The following is a 19,080-nucleotide window of genomic DNA, read 5'->3' as shown; positions in this document are numbered from 1 at the left end:
TTTAATCATTCTCAGATGATCGGTTGTAGTCACATTTCCTCATTAGAGTCTGTGTGTAATTTAAAGTTTGATTGTGACAGTTCAACCATTGTAGCATTAAAAAGTTCAGTATTCAAGAAAATGGAGTGAAATTAAGGTATCAATTATATTTCTCAGCTATTTGATAAAAAAATAGCTTAAAATTATTTTAGTACTTCAATTTAGCTTCAAGCTTTCTAAGAAAAATTGTCCCAGGGAATGAAAAAATAATATATGCCTAGCAATAAAACGAACATTGCCCTAATATCATAATACTGATTATTAATAATATTATTAATCCATACTAGGCGCGCCCGCCATCTTGCAAAGGTTTGCGTGTCGCAGCTTCTGGTTGTGAAACCGCCAAGATTTAAATTCCCAAAGAAATGGGATGACCTTTTACAGGTGAGAATGTGTTGGTTTGCGTTTTCATGTGTATTAACTCAATATTACATGTTTTTACTATGGTCATTTTTTTTTTTTTTTACTTTTACTATGGTAACTTTTTAATGTCAGCTGACGCCTTCGTCTTGTTGTATTGTGTTAGTTTAGCAAAATAATCTGCTTAAGTCAATTTCGTACATAGAAATTCTATTCATGCGTCTAACTACAGTTGCAGATGCTCAGTCAACTCGCTCTCGAATGTTCACGGACCGCTCCAATATGGCGGACGTCTTACGCATAGCGGCCCATTGAAATGGCCATATGTAGGCTATGCATATGCATAATATGGCTTATAGACATGCACTTATAGACATGCAGTCCACTTATAGACATGCACTTGCGAACTTCCCTAAGCACTTCCCCTCGGGGGAATCCCTGCCGCCATTTTGAAGTGCGTTCCACTTCGTGAAGTGGATGAGAGTCTACTTCATATGTACACTTCAGGCACCTATATGTCCCACTGTGCAGTACGATTGTGACGACACCACAGATCTCGTCTAATCACCACCACAACAAACAACTCTATGATATACTAATTATAATTAAATTTTTAATAAAATTTTATTTAAAACAACTCCATAGCTGATTCCAAGTGATCAAGGGCTTAGGACGTTCCAGTTCAGCTCATTGCAGTTTCCGCCAGTAGTGGGCACTCGTGCAACGTAAGCAATGATGTATATCCGAGTGAACGAGACGGAGGGAAGTTAGCGAGTGAAGGGCTTGACAATTTTGGACTGGAACGCAGCCCAAGTATGCAATGAACAGCCATTAGGAATGTCTGGAATCGCTTATGTCGTCACTAGTACTGCTCTTCTTCTACTTCACTTCCCTCGCTTTTAAGCTTCACTATCGCCACCTAGTGATATGGCATACAGATCGTATTACATATCACCAGATGCCTTAACTCCTGTCTGTTTTCCTCAGTTTTTTAAATAAAGTAAATTTTAAGTACATTTTATGGTTGGCGGGTAGGTTTTTTTGTAGTAGGACACACTTGGAGAACTTGGCTAGTTTCATAAAAGTTCCAAACCACTGGTTTGAAACTAAAGATTAGTAAATGTTTCAAAGTTTCATGAAGCAGTGTTTCGAAAGCACCCAACTTCAGGTCATTTTGAGTATTGAAGAATGAGATAAAAAGGGAGAAAAAAGGAGCTTCATATCCTTTATAGCTCAGCCTTTTTATGAGGGTTTTGGCTAAACGCAAGCCTCGGGTGCACGATTAAGGACTAACTTATGATTGCTCAGACATCACTCACCTAATAATCAAGCTCTACCAGCATTAATAACACTTAAGTTAATAAGAAATGTCAGGTCTCGAAATGAACTGAGATATAGTGACAGCAACTCATTTTCCTTTGTACACACAAACAGACACTTATTCCCACTTCACATTCAGAGAGTCCAGCCAACACAGCTGAGGCAGGCTCACATATCACTGGCCTTGAAACTGGGGTGAGACGTAGTAGCTCACCCTTCTCTAACTCTTTCCCTCGCTCATTGTTTTTATAGTGTCAATCTTCCAAGTCCATGTCCTGGATCCATGATGCCACATCGTTCTCTTTTCCCACCCCTTACGTCCCCTTAGATTTGTTCGCTGATTGAATTAATTATCTCAATGAATTCTCTCTGTGGGATGTTTTGGATGCGATAACAAGCTCCAGGTTCCAGGGGCCAGACCAGAGTTACCATGTCCATGTGTGGACTAGCTGGGCAACATGTGGACCTGCTCACAATAGTTGGTCCACTTATTTCTACTGCCAAAGTGATGACAAAGAGATGATAGCACAACAATGGTGGCTGTGAAACAAAATTGAGCTTTTCCTGACACATTCTTGCCAATTCACAGTTACAAAGTAGAATGACAAGAAGCATATGTCTTTTGTTAACCCAGCGGCAAAGCCAGAGAAAAATTAGAGCAACGCTATGGTAACATCATGATAATAGCAATAGCAAAGAACAAACATGCACAGGACAACATTATGAAAAGGCCAAGGGAATAAAAAAATAATGAAATGGCATTTCTGTAGATGTAAATAAGTGACCACAACCAAATCATTTTAATCAATATTGTCTGTTCCCAAATCTGTAATGAATGTAGTCCATGTAGTACTGTATTTACAGAGGTAGGTAGGCAGATCACATGTAATTTTATCCGTGGGATTCTCCATTTTATGTTTTTATCTCTATTACTCTTGAGATTGTAGGAAACTAAAACACTTTAAATCTGGAATTCTTTCTTCCCTACGGAGGGCTCGCATGTACAGAGTTTGGCTTTAAGTGGGCTCAGTGGATTCATAAAAAAGAGAAATAAAAGCTTTGATTTAACAAATTTACAACTGAAAAACTGCCACTGTCTTTCCAGGAACTTGGGGTATCAGAGGTCTTTCTCTCTGGCATCCAAACACACGTCCAAACTTTAATTCTTCTCAAGGGAAAAACAACATAGATGTTCTCCATAAGCTTGCATGTCTGAAATCTGTCATTTACCATTAATGTATTGACACAAGTATATTTTTGAAGTTGAAGTAGTTTTATGCATTCCAAGAAGGTTGGATTTGACTTAAAATGGTATTCCATAACTTATTTTATGTTTATAGGCTGGAAAAGTATTGAACCTACCTGGAGTGGATCTGTTGAAAGGCTCGACAGCAAAACCATCCAGTTTCACCCACTCTCTCCCTGCGGGAGAAAAGAGCAGTGTGGTTACACATATGGATGCACACTAAATCGTTACCATATTTGTTATTGGCCGATATTTGAGTCATTTAAATTTATCCTTATCGACTGATATTGGATATTTAATTGAGCAAGATTATTTCCCATATTTTTACAATTAAAGTCAACTCTGCAGCCAACTAACACTTAAAGGGTTAGTTCACTCAGAAATGAAAATTCTGTCATTAATTACTCACCCTCATGTTGTTCCAACCCCGTGAGATCTTCGTTCATCTTCGGAACACAAATTAAGATATTTTTGATTAAATCTGAGAGCTGGATCACTTCTCCATAGGCTTCTAAGACATTATAACTTGCTGGCCCAGAAAATGTATTAAAGACATCGTTAATATAGTCCAAGTGACTACAGTGGCTCACTCTTAAGTTTATAAAGCGACGAGAATACTTTTTGTGCGCAAAACCCCCCAAAAATAACGACTTTATTCCACTTTTCATTTCCTTCTCTCTGGGCCTCGAGTTTTTTCACGTAGTATAACAGCGTAGCGCGTCTGTGCTGCACGTCACACGTAGGCTCACTATTGGCCGACGCTGGTCATGTGTGTGATGCGTGTGACGTGCAACACAGACGGGCTGCGCTAAAACACTACGTGAAATAACTCGAGGCCCAGAGAGAAGGAAATGAATAGTGGAATAAAGTCGTTATTTTAGGGGTTTTTTTGCGCACAAAAAGTATTCTCGTCGCTTTATAAACTTAAGATTGAGCCACTGTAGTCACTTGGACTATATTAACGATGTCTTTAATGCATTTTCTGGGCCAGCAAGTTATAATGTCTTAGAAGCCTATTGAGGAGTGATCCAGCTCTCAGATTTAATCAAAAATATCTTAATTTGTGTTCCGAAGATGGACGAAGGTCTTACGGGGTTGGAACAACATGAGGGTGAGTAATTACTGACAGAAGTTTCATTTTTGGGTGAACTAACCCTTTAAATACAGTTAATCTTTAAAATAATTAATTATCATTTTAAATGTAATCTTTAGAAAAAAAGCTTTTCATACTTTACATTATAATGTTGTGATGCCTAAATTCACTTTTTTTTTTTTTAGAAAAATATCATTGCCTTATCATTCATCCCCAGATGTCACACAGAAGAAAAACACATGTGACCATATCACCCATTTACAGCAATTTCCTCTTTTTACAGGCACTTTTTGGACTGAATTATCAGACAAAACATAATAAAAAAATAAATATTACACACAAATGTGTAAAAAATGTAGCATATACCGCAATCAAAACAACCAGCTATCCTTAAAACAAGGAGCTGTAACAGGATATGTTTACTACTTCTAAAAACATCCTCAGCCAAGAACATTTATGATCTGTTTGCAAGGATTATTAATGTGCTTTTCTATTATGACAGATGTTTTGGGGAAAGTGCTGTGGGACATGCAGCAATATGCTCAGATCCTGTTTGTTGGAGACGGACATGGACATACTGAAAAAAATTTATGTGAAAAAACGTATGTGGCGTGCGTTGGACGAGTGACTGGCTACCACAACACAAGGCTTAAGGCTCTTGACTCGAGCTCTGGGTTGGATACAAAAACAAGGACTGGCCACATAAATGTTCTATCTTTGGGGATTTCAATCTCACCAGATGCCAACAGTGAATGGAGTTATTTGGAAAACAGAAAAAACGATATATCCTTACACCCTGCTGTCTACTCATGAGTGTGTTTTAGCCATCCAGTCTGGTTTAATATTGTGAAAAGAACAAGAAGTATAGAGAGCTCTCAAGTTATAAATACTTCCCTTGTAAAAGCCTTATAATAATGTGTGTTAGAGTCTAACAAGTCTAAATTAATGAGGCAAATAAAACTGTATATTTAGACATTTAATGACATCCATGTACAGTGACCACTAAAATGATGTGTACACTTCAGCTACACTTAAAAATTAATGAAAGATTCAAGGATTGTTGTGCTACAGTATATTTCCTCTGTTTTATAATGTTTAAAATTTGAAATGTACAATTAATTTATATACACCACGGTTCAAACTCCTGTTCTTACTGTTGGGTCAGTAATATATATTTTTTTAAAGAAATTAATACTTTTACACAGCAAGGGTGCATTAAACTGAGAAACAAAAAGGACAGTAAAAGACAGTTAATATATTTATAATGTTACAAAAGATTTCTTTTTCAAATAAATGCTGTTCTTTGGAACTTTCTACACATCAAAGAATCCTGAAGAAAATGTATCACAGTTCCCACAAAAAAATTAGCAGTACGGTTTTCAACATTGATAATAATAAGAAATCTTTATTGAGCAGCAAATCAGCATATTATAATGATTTCAGAAGGATTATGTGACACTGAATACTAACTAATTGTAATATTTCGCAATATTACTATATTTCTGTTTAAATAAATTGAACCTTTGGGAGCATTTTGGACATGTTTCAATAACCAATGTGTATATAGATCTCTATAGTTAATATGGTTAAAATGTGGTTCAGAAAATTGAGAACAGTTTGATATTTAATATTCCAGTGCAATGAAATCCATATATTTAGAGGCCACTGTATATTGACAACACTGAGGAATTCCTGTTATATTATATTTCTAACATGCATATGTGTTTTATGTGCTTACTGTACTTTATATATCCATGCACCAAAGTACAACAGTGAAGAGAATAGAGAGTCATAGAGAAACATGCAGATCTCTCTCTACACACAGGCAAACACACACCTCCTGGAGTCTCTGCCCTGTAGACAGGTTTACTCATCCCATCCTTATTCTCTGCACTCATCTTGAGAAAATGCAGGACTCCAGGCTCTAAAACAACACAACATGCACATGAGAGCCTGACATAGTGCTGAAGTCTCTAGCTTTTCATTTAAAGAATGATTGATATACGCTCTCACCTACGTCCTCTAGTAACTCTGACCGTCTGTCCTTGTCCACGGTGACGAAGCGTAGTGACTTCATTGACTTCCCGTAGCCAATGCTGTAGCTATCTACAGGCTGTCCGTCCAGCTCGCTGGGTGAATCCCATGTGACCTTTAACCCCTTATCCACCGAGGTCAGCTTCACATTACGTGGCGGCAGTGGCTTAGAACCTGAGAAAGAGAGAGAGAAAGTGTACAGCTGTCTGTCAATAACATTGCAATGACAGTCTGGTGAGTTTGTTTCTGTAAGATTGCAGTTGCAGGAAATAACAATAAACTACAATCCAATATTTTATAAGCTACTATTAGACTAAGTAAGGGATATTGAGGGTAAACAAAATAAACCCCAAAAGGATGCAGAGAGGTCTTGAATCACCTTAAAGTGGTTTATTTTGCAATTATGCCTGACAGACTACACATTATTCCACAGCTATGCAGGAAATTGCTCCGGAACAATGGTCAGTTATCCAGTTTAGTTGTTATTATGCAGAAATATTTGACCAATGAAAGCATGTGATTGACCAATCAGAATTAATTATTGCAGAGGGCCATACGATCTTTAAAATAAAAGTTCTTTATTGGCATCTACAGTTCCATGGAATCTTTCCATTACACAAAAGGTTCTTTATAGTGGAAAAGGGTTCTTCAGGTTATTAAAATGTTCTTCACACAAAGAAATTTTTTTAATAATCTTTAAGAATTATTAAGACGTTCTGTGGGGAGCCCAAAATGGTTCTTCTTTGGCATCGCTGCAATCGAGTGTATAGGAAAACCTAAACTAAATTGTATAAACTCAGCATGACAATTAGCTTGTGAGAGTCATGCATAATGTAGATCTTTTTGTGTGGACTTTTTAAATGAATCTACTACTTGAAATAGAGCAATGAGGGATACAGCCTTTAGTTAATCAAACTCGAAACTCCATCTGAAGTACTAAAGTGTGCTCAGTCTGTTTTTCTAACCCTGCTCAGAGTTAAAGTGAGCATATCTCTCATCGCTGTGCCTGTTTACTGTACAACAGCATGACTCTGGCATCAATCCTGGTGAGAGATCAATCTCTATCATTTCTCTAAGTGTTCACACGGACATAAGCCTCTTGGTCACTGCTTTATAATGTAATATTGGCAATGGAACATCCCTCCACATAATCTGGAACCACATCACACATGTCAATGCAATTACTGCCACACACACACACACACACACACACACACACACACACACACACACACACACACACACACACACACACACACACACACACACACACACACACACACACACAGGCCACAGAAACATCAAACCTCAGTCTGTGACTTGGCCCATATTAAAATTTATGATTTAGGGAGGGTTCACATTTTGATTAAATCAAGACTTGTAAAACATAAGAATTAGATCTTTCTCCAAAAATAAACATTTTATACTGGAGGAAACTAACCATGGCTCATGTTAAGGAGTGGACATCACCTAGATCAGTGGTTCTCTCTTTTTACACTGAAACCCCTGGTAAAAGGGAAGACTACATTTTATCTGCTGATGGTCACATAAGAATCTTCCCAGCAATAAGGATTATTTTCTAGTTTAGATTTGCATATTACCCTGCTAATTTTTTGGCCCACCACAAAAGAAAAAAAAAATGACACAACAACAAGCAAACAAATAAAAAAATATTAAAAAAATGCTTTAAATGTTCAGTTATAGCTGGAAATGTTTTAATCTAACTTCGTGAAAGCTATAAAATAAAATGTTTGCAATTTTTAACCAAGTCAAAGACTATCACAATTTACTTTAGCAATTTTGACAAAACAATTTTGATGTGAGCCAATTAGATTTGATCAGTTTGATGACATATCAGCAGAATTCGTAAAACAATGTTCAACAAATCACAGAAAACCAAATGCTTAGATTAGCAAGGCTTAAAATCACATGTATACAGTCAACAAATGTAAGATTGTTCGAATGCAAGAACTAGCCCAAATCTTTCCTGAAACTCTTTCACACTGGCTCCGAGCCATTTATATTGTTCATTCTTGAAAGTAAATGCCCTGTGGTCCTGTCAGTTTTGTCGGATTGTTTTTTATAAGCACTCACGGAAAGACCTGCAGGGCAAGCACCTGCTTTTCTGGCATCATTTTCTCAATGAAAGGCATAAACAAACATTCACTCGCTTATTATTTTCATTTAGGTGTCTGCATGACATTCAAACAAATGCAAGAGGCATTGAGAGTGTAGCGCTTTTACATACACTTTTTAGCCTGAGCTTTAATATACCCACTTGTTCCATACAGGGGGAGGGATGGGGGTCACCTGATGATAGACAATCCTCAAACACCTAAGTGAAAGGTTGAGCGTGGGCATCATGCCAACTACATTCTGGCTTCTTGTATCGCTGCACACTCACTTATCAACAGACTGAGTTTCTAACCCTTCCAGCCTTGCTCACGTCAATCAGAGACTTTCCGCAAATTCCTTGGTGAAAATCTGAGCAAGATTTAATTCCAGTAGCTGGTCAGGGCATGATTTTTCTCTTCCTCTCACTGTCTGGCAGAGCTCTTACTTGACAACACAAGCTCATTCTTACCGGAATAACAACAGACGTGATGTTAAAGTGCAGGGTTGTGGAAGAAAATCCTGAGCCTCATTCTTTCCAATATATCTTTTATCTGTCAAGCAGATGTCTGGAATGGTTTTGAAGCTGCAGTTGGGCACCATTAAGAGATCTAGAAGGGTTTTTTTTTTTTTTTACTTGAAATCAGTAAAGCTTTACAGTCTACACTATATCGAAGCAGCTGGTGGCATTAAGATTTAGTTGTTTTGGATGTGTTTTGTTTTGTTAAAGATGGAGAGGAGAAGAAAAGAGAGGAAGACTGGATAATATGCAGCTGCTGATGGCAGTCACAGGCTGCACCGGGTGACCTCATATAAAGAACATTTCCAAAACACTGAGAAAGAGCAAGTGAGAAAGAAAAAGGCCCGTTGTAACGTGGCAGCTAACACAGCTCAGTAGGACTTCGCTACCACTTTTCTCATCCAAGATTCCTCTGCATTCTCTTCAGAATTCGGAGGGACAGGGAGAGTGAAAGAAAGTCAAAGAGAGGCAGAGAGAGAAAACGTGGCTGAGACTGATTTGAAGAGCTGAAAGCAAAAGAATGTCTAAAACATCTGTGCTTTTACACTCCCTGATGACCTTTAAAGAAGTTAACTGTTACTTCCTGTCCTGGCTTTAATTTGATAAAACACTTGCTGAGAGCTACACTTACAGTCCATATCTGTTTATCTATCTATCTATCTATCTATCTATCTATCTATCTATCTATCTATCTATCTGTCTGTCTGTCTGTCTGTCTGTCTATCTGTCTGTCTGTCTGTCTGTCTGTCTGTCTGTCTATCTATCTACATTTTAAGTGAAGAACAAATCGGGAATCCAAATTTGTTCATATTTTGATTACATGTCATGTGAACAACTTATTTTGATCAGGGGAGACCAGGGGTGAGTACCACGGGGTGAGTTATAACGCCTTCAGTGCAATCAATTAGCTATAGTAGTTAACTACAAGGATGACATCACCATCAGTCGAAGTAGAAGTTGTGCAGTAGGCCTAAGTTTTAGCCTCAATTACATATATATATATATATATATATATATATATATATATATATATATATATGTATATATATATATATATATATATATATATATATATATATGTATGTATGTATGTATGTATGTATATATATATATGCATGTATGTATGTATATATATATATGTGTATATATATATACCACACTGTTAAAGATTTTGTTAAAGAATGTCTTTTTCCCTCCTCGATTGTTAACAAGGAATAATAATCGTTTTAAAGTTGAACAGACATAAATGTCATACCTGCATGATGACTTTTTTAAAAACTGATTCATATTGCTACAAAAATTACTGTTCCATAAAAACTAAAAGTAAAGCAAGGACACATTTTGAAGTTTGTGCACCTGCCTGTGCCTCAAGTCTCACCCCCTCGTGCATTAAGCTTTTACTTGCAATGTTTATTAAAGGTTTGGCACATGGTTTCCACGCACAATATGATCAACTGTGACATAATAATCTTTACAGTACAAGTTGACAGCAGCATAAAAAAAAGCCCTGGGAATTATAACAGACAAAAATATACTTAACGAATTATACTTTTAAAATAATTCTAAACAATTCTAATAATACACAAAGCTTGATTTTGTGAATTGATATTTAAATAGACAGAAGCCGATTGACCTACCCGACAGTAGTGGGCTCTGGGTGCAGAGTGTGATCAGAAGACCGAGAAGAGCTCGTGCCCGTGCAGGAGACATTGCAGACAGTGCTTCAGTATTAAGGCGATCCGCTACACTGAGGGAAGAAAGGCTATGGGATGCTCGGATGCTTCGATTCCCGTTCTCACCGTCAGCCTATGCGCTCCTTCCGAGACGTTGTCTCCCTCTTCCGGGGACGAACGGGACTTGGGGATACCAAAATATTTCCAGGACAAGCTATGCAAAGTCTTTGGAAACAATTGCCCTGATGTAGAACTCGTTTATCGTGCTGTTTATTTTATAACGTGTTTACCCAAGCCTCATTCTGTGCACGTGGTACTACTTTAATGCAATATTAAGTTTTAGCTATTGTATTTTAATATATTCATTATTTTGTAACCGAATATCAATTAAAAGACATTTAAATTTAGAGCTCTTTAAATTTAAATTCAGTTCTAAAAGTATAGATATTAAATATATATATGTGCATTCTCCACAAATTTTAAACAAAATGATTGCGCATGCGCGCAATTTGGAGAAAGCGGTTAACGATACGAAACGAAGACTGTCGTTCACAGTTCGCCCCATTACTCAAGAAGAAGGTGAAGGACCAGTCAAAATGTTTCCACCACAACATTTGTGTTTGTTTCAACATCTGTAACTCTGTAAGTGGATTTTGTGTATCAGGTTCTGATATAATACACATATTTGTGAATCTGATACAAACGTACGTTTGTATCCCTAAACTGTATAAATTAATAGCCTACAAAGTTACAGTTTTACCATACTATCCATTATGCTAATCAAATCAAGGCTACTTTGATTCCCATCCCATTCCCTCATTCCTATTACTTACATAGCCTATGTATATATATATATATATATATATATATAGAGTGAGGAAAATAAGTATTTGAACACCCTGCTATTTTGCAAGTTCTCCCACTTGGAAATCATGGAGGGGTCTGAAATTGTCATCGTAGGTGCATGTCCACTGTGAGAGACATAATCTAAAAAAAAATATCCAGAAATCACAATATATGATTTTTTAACTATTTATTTGTATGATACAGCTGCAAATAAGTATTTGAACACCTGAGAAAATCAATGTTAATATTTGGTACAGTAGCCTTTGTTTGCAATTACAGAGGTCAAATGTTTCCTGTAGTTTTTCACCAGGTTTGCACACACTGCAGGAGGGATTTTGGCCCACTCCTCCACACAGATCTTCTCTAGATCAGTCAGGTTTCTGGACTGTCGCTGAGAAACACGGAGTTTGAGCTCCCTCCAAAAATTTAGGTCTGGAGACTGGCTAGGCCACGCCAGAACCTTGATATGCTTCTTACAGAGCCACTCCTTGGTTATCCTGGCTGTGTGCTTCGGGTCATTGTCATGTTGGAAGACCCAGCCTCGACCCATCTTCAATGCTCTAACTGAGGGAAGGAGGTTGTTCCCCAAAATCTCGCAATACATGGCCCCGGTCATCCTCTCCTTAATACAGTGCAGTCGCCCTGTCCCATGTGCAGAAAAACACCCCCAAAGCATAATGCTACCACCCCCATGCTTCACAGTAGGGATGGTGTTCTTGGGATGGTACTCATCATTCTTCTTCCTCCAAACACGTTTAGTGGAATTATGACCAAAAAGTTCTATTTTGGTCTCATCTGACCACATGACTTTCTCCCATGACTCCTCTGGATCATCCAAATGGTCATTGGCAAACTTAAGACGGGCCTTGACATGTGCTGGTTTAAGCAGGGGAACCTTCCGTGCCATGCATGATTTCAAACCATGACGTCTTAGTGTATTACCAACAGTAACCTTGGAAACGGTGGTCCCAGCTCTTTTCAGGTCATTGACCAGCTCCTCCCGTGTAGTTCTGGGCTGATTTCTCACCTTTCTTAGGATCATTGAGACCCCACGAGGTGAGATCTTGCATGGAGCCCCAGTCCGAGGGAGATTGACAGTCATGTTTAGCTTCTTCCATTTTCTAATGATTGCTCCAACAGTGGACCTTTTTTCACCAAGCTGCTTGGCAATTTCCCCGTAGCCCTTTCCAGCCTTGTGGAGGTGTACAATTTTGTCTCTAGTGTCTTTGGACAGCTCTTTGGTCTTGGCCATGTTAGTAGTTGGATTCTTACTGATTGTATGGGGTGGACAGGTGTCTTTATGCAGCTAACGACCTCAAACAGGTGCATCTAATTTAGGATAATAAATGGAGTGGAGGTGGACATTTTAAAGGCAGACTAACAGGTCTTTGAGGGTCAGAATTCTAGCTGATAGACAGGTGTTCAAATAGTTATTTGCAACTGTATCATACAAATAAATAGTTAAAAAATCATATATTGTGATTTCTGGATTATTTTTTTTAGATTATGTCTCTCACAGTGGACATGCACCTACGATGACAATTTCAGACCCCTCCATGATTTCCAAGTGGGAGAACTTGCAAAATAGCAGGGTGTTCAAATACTTATTTTCCTCACTGTATATATATATATATATATATATATATATATATATATATATATATATATATATATATATTATTTTTATTTATTTTTTTACTGTAGGTGAAAAGCTTGTTGTATGTTATTAAATTAAATTAATTAAATTATACAAATTAAGCAAGATAACCTGCTGATTCAAATGATAGGCCTACCAGTTCTGTCATTTAACATAACATCCATTGGCGTGATCACAAATCAAATACATGCAATTTTACTTTTTGACTTAAAGAATTGTCGTGTAAATCCTTATATTTTCACACAGATACTCTCATCTCAGAAGGGAGGTGCTGGTCAAGTGTGATAGTGATTTTAGTTCTGTATTTTTTTCCTTCTGATTGGTTAAACCCCCATCTCCCCATGATTCACTGTAGTCAGCATGTTTTTAATAATGCTATATTTGCTCAATTTTCACGGGAACTTCTGCAAGGCAATGACTTCGAGTAAAAATACATTAAATGATTGAATGTGTCTCAGCTACTGCATGAGATAAATTATATAGCCTCCTACATTTAGGTCATAGGTCAACAATGTATTTTAAATTGTAGCTTGCATGCACTGAAAAGAACAAATGGCTTATGTACCTGTATATAACATAATTGGTTTTATAAGATTGTGATTTAAAGACATTTATGTCCTGTGAAACTATCTAACTACATACATTATTTTATCTAACTACTAATAACCAACTACTAACTAACTACATAAAATATATTAAATTACATATATTTATACAGGAGGCACAATAAAAACAACAGATTTTTCCTTCTTTATTTATTTAACACAATAAATGTAATAGCGGGTCTCGGAGGCAGACTTGTTAGTGGTAGACTTCATCAGGCTGCTACTTCTGTGTACGCAGATATGCCATAACCTCTAATTACTTGACAAGAAGCAAAGAGAAGGGAATAATATTAAAAAACAACGACAGGTAGTTTTGCTTGAACATAAATTCTTTATGACTCTAGAAACTACCCAGCAGCTAAATGTAAACATAACCGAACAGAAAAACCCCTAGAGACTGCAGAGCTCCAAGCACAAATAACCCAGAGTAATGCATCAGCAAATAAGACTCCTCCATCACTGGACATCCATAGTCTCTGGCTGTCTCAGGGGACCGTGAGAAAGAGGCAATTAGGTCCATGTGAGATGGGGATTAAAGGGATAGTTCGCCCAAAAATGAAAATTCTGTCATCAATTACTCACCCTCATGTCGTATCAAGCCCGTAAGACTTTTGTTCATCTTTGGAACACAAATGAAAATATTTTTAATGAAATCTGAGCGATTTCTGTCCCTCCATTGACAACAACGCAGCTACCACTTTAATGCTTCAAAAATTTCATAAAGAGATCATAAAACTAATCTATATGAATTGAGTGGTTTAGTCCTAATTTTCTGAAGAGACACAATGACTTTATATGACGAAAAGATTGAATTTAGGCTTTTATTGACATATAAACATTGATCAGCAAACATAATCTGAAGCTCAACCAAACTTGCTTGACACGCGAGAATGAACCTCATTGGTTCTTGCTGAAGCTCAAACGTGCTGCGTAACACTAGAATGAACCTCATTGGTTCTTGCAGAAGCTCAAACGTGCTGCGTAACACGAGAATGAACCTCATTGGTTCTTGCTGAAGCTCAAACGTGCTGCGTAACACGAGAATGAACCTCATTGGTTCTTGCAGAAGCTCAAACGTGCTGCGTAACACGAGAATGAACCTCATTGGTTCTTGCACGTCAAAGCGATCATTCTTTAGCTTCTTTTTATCATAACTGATGTGCGAGTTGATGATTGTATATATGTGAAAAAAAGCCTAAATTTAGTCTGTTCGATCGTGTGTCTTCAGAAAATTTGGACTAAACCACTCAATTCATATGGATTAGTTTTATGATCTCTTTATGAACTTTTTGAAGTGTCAAAGTGTCAGTTGCGTAGCTACCAATAGAGAGTGACAGAAAGCTCTCAGATTTAATCAAAAAGATCTTTATTTGTGTTCTGAAGATGAACAAAAATCTTACGGGTTTGGAACGACATGAGGGTGAGTAATTAATGACAGAATTTTCATTTTTGGGTGAACTATCCCTTTAAGAAAGAGAAAAGGAATTGAAGAGCTTTTAGTTTTTAGAACTAAAAATTTTAAAGTTTTTAGAGAACATTAAAGTAAGCACAAAATCAAAACTTATTTTCTTAATGCATGTTTCTTACAATAAATAGGCCTATATATATTTTTAAAAGCCAATCACATTCAGGTCTGCCTCCATTCCAGTATACAGCGCTCACTTTTCACAATCCAATTAACAGACGTTGAATACAATTTCTTCTTTTTTTCTTGTTAGATGAGATATCACAGTATGGAAGTCGTTCACATCTTCAGTTTCATGCCGACTTTAAATGTTTCATAGGAACATAATGAATATCCATGTTTCACATTATTGGTTCTCACTTAAAGGGTTAGTTCACCCAAAAATGAAAATTCTCACCCTCATGTTGTTATAACCCCGTAAGACTTTCGTTCATCTTCAATACAAATTAAGATATTTTTGATAAAATCTGAGAGCTGTCTCACTCCTTCATAGGCTGCTAGGTAATTTCATTCTGCCAGCCCAGAAAAGTTAGTAAAGACATCGTTAAAATAGTCCAAGTGAGTGGCTCAACCTTAAGTTTATCAAGAGACAAGAATTCTTTTTGTGCGCAAAAAAACAACAAAAATAACGACTTTATTCAACTATTAATTTTCTTCCGTGTGGGCCTCTGACGTGAGTTCACGAAAGCATGCGCGAGAACTGAGAAGATGACGCTCACGATCATTTGATGGGAAAGTGTGAAAGGTAAGCCATTCATTTTGCGGCATTGGTAAGGCACTTTTACGTTTTCTCGTTGGTTTCTCACGATTCGGACATTCAGGAAATGCACAATTTAGAACCATTTAAAAACACTACATCGAGACCCATCTGCGCCATCTTCTCAGTTCTCGCGCATGCGTCGTGGCGCTCTCGTGAACTCACGTCAGAGGATTAATTACACATTAACAATGTCTTTACTAACTTTCTGGGCTGGCAGATGCAATTACCTAGCAGCCTATGAAGGAGTGAGCCAGCTCTCAGATTTCATCAAAAATATCTTAATTTGTGTTCCGAAGATGAACGAAAGTCTTACAGGGTTGGAACAACATGAGAGTGAGTAATTACTGACAGAATTTTCATTTTTGGGTGAACTAACTAACCCTTTAAGATAGTTAAGGTTAGGTGGCTCAGTAAAGTACACTTACTGTATTGCCTCTAGAGGGTTCTTCTCAGCCTCATTTACTGCATGACAAAGTAATTGACAGGTTGCACAGTGCCAGTCTTATCTTTGTAATTTTCCCTGTGCTTCTGTGACAACTGGGGAAAAGAGAATGACTAATCAGTAAGATAAAAGATATCAATTGAGAACATGATCCACATTAACTTCTTAAGGCTTATTCTTACCATGTTGAAATCCTTGATCTCCTTCTGTCTTTTGAAATCAATGTTGTACCGGGCCCAGTAGGGTAAGATACTGTTTTGCGTATGGGAGCTCAGAGGCACACCACCCTTATTGGAGAGGCTTTTGCTGGAGGCCATTTCGGCAGATCGGATATTTTGTAAGTATTTTAGGGTTGTATTGCTAAAAGTCTCCCCACACAGGAATTTTGCCGTAGGAATGTGTCCACAGTACCTTTAAATGATTCAGCAGTTGCACAATTAGGCCTAGCTGTTGTTAAAAATATTATTTTATGATTTGCCTGAAATTAACCACAGAGAAGGTCAACAATGACAAAGAAACAGACCTTGACAACCATACTTGTTTATTCAAATCTATTTCAATGAATTGATTCAGTTGGAGTATTTAACATTAAGGGACAGCACACATTTATTTTCTATGTTTGAAAAGAAAAAATACTCTAATCAAGGTCCCTGAATGTCAAAACTTACCCCTGAAAATCAATTCAAGGGGGTAAATATTCTTTAAAAAAATGTATTTCTGACACAGCCCTGATCAAAACAAGAAATAAGCTAGGTTTTTACCCCGGCATCAGAGACGATGGGATGTAGGTTGTGTCGTTATGGGTTATGAAAGTCCCATTTCCTCTGAAAGTCATGGCTGAATAGACAAGGATGAATATCATCCGATCATAAGCTGCTGAAGTTCAGCAATGCGTCTGACCTGCACCACAGATAAGACAACAAATGGTTGCCTGGCAACCATTTTTTCAGTATAGCATTATGCGTTTTTTTTATCAAGTCAGTTTTACTCTAATTGAAAAAGAATATATAAAATGTATGTTCCTGTTGCCTCAAATAATAAAAAGCTTGTGAGACGTAGTGGGGTTTTCTTCCAGAATCCGCCCCCCTCCTGAGAGTTCGCGGTGTGTGCCTGCCCCCTGCTGGCGTCACCCGTCATCGCATTGTGCGGAGCAGTGGCGAGGCGCATCAAAGCAGAGTGAAAGAGTCTCGCAACGGATCTGACGAGTGTGTGTGCGCATTGTAAAGCGAGAGAAAATGAAAGCTCTTTAATTATTAATTACTCTTTTTATGTTATTGCGCACAGAGGATGCAGCCTGTACAACAAGAGGATTTTTTTCTCGTTTGATGCCTCGAATAAAAGCAGTTAAGATAATGTTATAGGTTAAGTTATGCAGCGTTGGTCTTTGTGATGAAACATTTTTATTCTGTTGTAGGCTTTTGATTCCCCCCCCCCCCCCTTCATTCCAAGTAGAAATGGCTTTAGTGGTGTACCTAAAGACTGTCACGGAGCTTCGTGGGAAGGGGGACCGAATCGCAAAAGTAACTTTCAGAGGTATGGAACAATACTTTTCATTTCCAGTGAATGGGTTTGAATGTGTGCATTTGTACACTAAACATCTTGGGTAATACATATGTTGGTTTTATATTGTTTTATGTTCTATTTAATGTCAATGCCATGTATGCAGTGTGTAACTTGAAATCGTGTGTCTGATAAAAAGTTGTAGAAATCCATGCTATTCTTAAGCGCATGTGTTTATCAAAGAACAAGGGCTTTTTAGATGATGAAAACTCCCGTTTATAGATAAATCGCAACAATTTCTTACTTGGTTTAATTATAGCCTATGTGTGACTAGTCTAGATTCTCGTATCAAGGCGTAATGTTCACTGCAGTATTGTTTGATACGTTGTTGATTTCAAGCTGTAGTCTAGAAATGGATATTCATTTTAATAAGCTACTGGGATTCTTTTCCAAAATGTTTTTCAAGGTCCCCAGAAGTTTAAGCTTAGAATGTAAGCTGATAAGAGTGAACCAAATTTGTTTGAACTCTTGGTTGTTTTGTCTTATGAGGCTTGCCTTGACAATCCATTAGTTAATTGTCATGCAGTGTGGCTCACTCTTTTTTTTTCTCTTCTTTTTTTTTCCAGCTGTATTTGTATTTCAGCACCTTGGACAGTTGCTAAGTGTTGATCTGACACAATAATTTTCTATTTCATAAAATGTGTGTGTGTGTGTGTGTGTGTGTGTGTGTGTGAGAGAGAGAGAGAAAGGGTGGGAGAAAAATAGAGCCAGAGATGTGTGTTGATAGTATGTTTCTAGCATATAAAATGATAAATTACAGAATCGCCTTAGTTAAATGAAGCAGAAATGAGCTAGGACAAGCAACATTTTATTGGTGATAAAAAAGCGGATGCATGTTTTAAAAGAGTCAACATCTTCCGGTATTAATGGGAATCTTTTTGTCATCTTTACAGAATGACATTCTGTTTGAAATGACAGTGAGGGTGACGGTCTGCTTCAACTTACTCCTAATCTAGTGATTTGATTGAGACACTGCAAGTGATTGAAGCCATTTTGATGCTTTGTCCTGCTGCCACTGTCCCCTGCCCCCCCCCCTCTCTGAGGGCAATGACTATTAAGCTCTCCTCCTGCCACCCTTTCCTTCCCTCCCTTTCGGTCTTCCTCTGATCTCCACCAGCCTCCGTGTGCCTGATCTAGGCTGTCTGGAGCGGAAGGGCTCTACTGAGCTGTGTCCTGTTTCCCTGTGGATTGCATAACTTAGATTGAGTACCTCTGAGTGGATCTGAGAACAATGAAAAATCACAATGTGATTCTATCATAGTATCGGAGATAGAAAATGATTCAATGTACAAACATATTGGCTTTCAGACATTATGAGATTTGATTGCTTTAGAATGTGAAAAGTCCT

At 37.6% G+C, this 19,080-nt stretch overlaps 2 protein-coding genes across 15 annotated transcripts in view; one reads left to right on the top strand and one right to left on the bottom strand.

Annotated features, from left to right (window-relative positions):
• Positions 1-10,467, bottom strand: part of fndc1 (fibronectin type III domain containing 1) — a 37,119-nt gene extending 26,652 nt beyond the window's left edge. Inside the window, exons 1-4 of one of the 2 annotated variants that reach the window (XM_084090771.1) lie at positions 10,362-10,467; positions 6,072-6,266; positions 5,896-5,982; positions 3,082-3,141 (exon numbers count right to left, since the gene is read on the bottom strand). In XM_084090771.1, coding sequence (XP_083946897.1) covers positions 3,082-3,141; positions 5,896-5,982; positions 6,072-6,266; positions 10,362-10,434 — 415 coding nt within the window. In that variant the 5' untranslated portion in view covers positions 10,435-10,467. The remainder of the gene's footprint in view (positions 1-3,081; positions 3,142-5,895; positions 5,983-6,071; positions 6,267-10,361) is intronic. The other variant, XM_084090772.1, reaches the window with a different exon arrangement.
• A 6,870-nt stretch (positions 10,468-17,337) lies between these two features.
• Positions 17,338-19,080, top strand: part of otofa (otoferlin a) — a 66,436-nt gene continuing 64,693 nt past the window's right edge. For all 13 annotated transcript variants that reach the window (XM_084090361.1, XM_084090359.1, XM_084090369.1 and 10 more), the window contains exon 1: positions 17,338-17,705. In XM_084090361.1, coding sequence (XP_083946487.1) covers positions 17,627-17,705 — 79 coding nt within the window. In that variant the 5' untranslated portion in view covers positions 17,338-17,626. The remainder of the gene's footprint in view (positions 17,706-19,080) is intronic.

This window comes from Abramis brama (genome assembly GCF_963993115.1).
Source record: "Abramis brama genome assembly, chromosome: 18".
NCBI classification, from domain to species: domain Eukaryota; kingdom Metazoa; phylum Chordata; class Actinopteri; order Cypriniformes; family Leuciscidae; genus Abramis; species Abramis brama.
The sequence above is the reverse complement of the archived record's forward strand: the minus strand, read 5'-3'. Positions and strand labels throughout refer to the sequence as shown.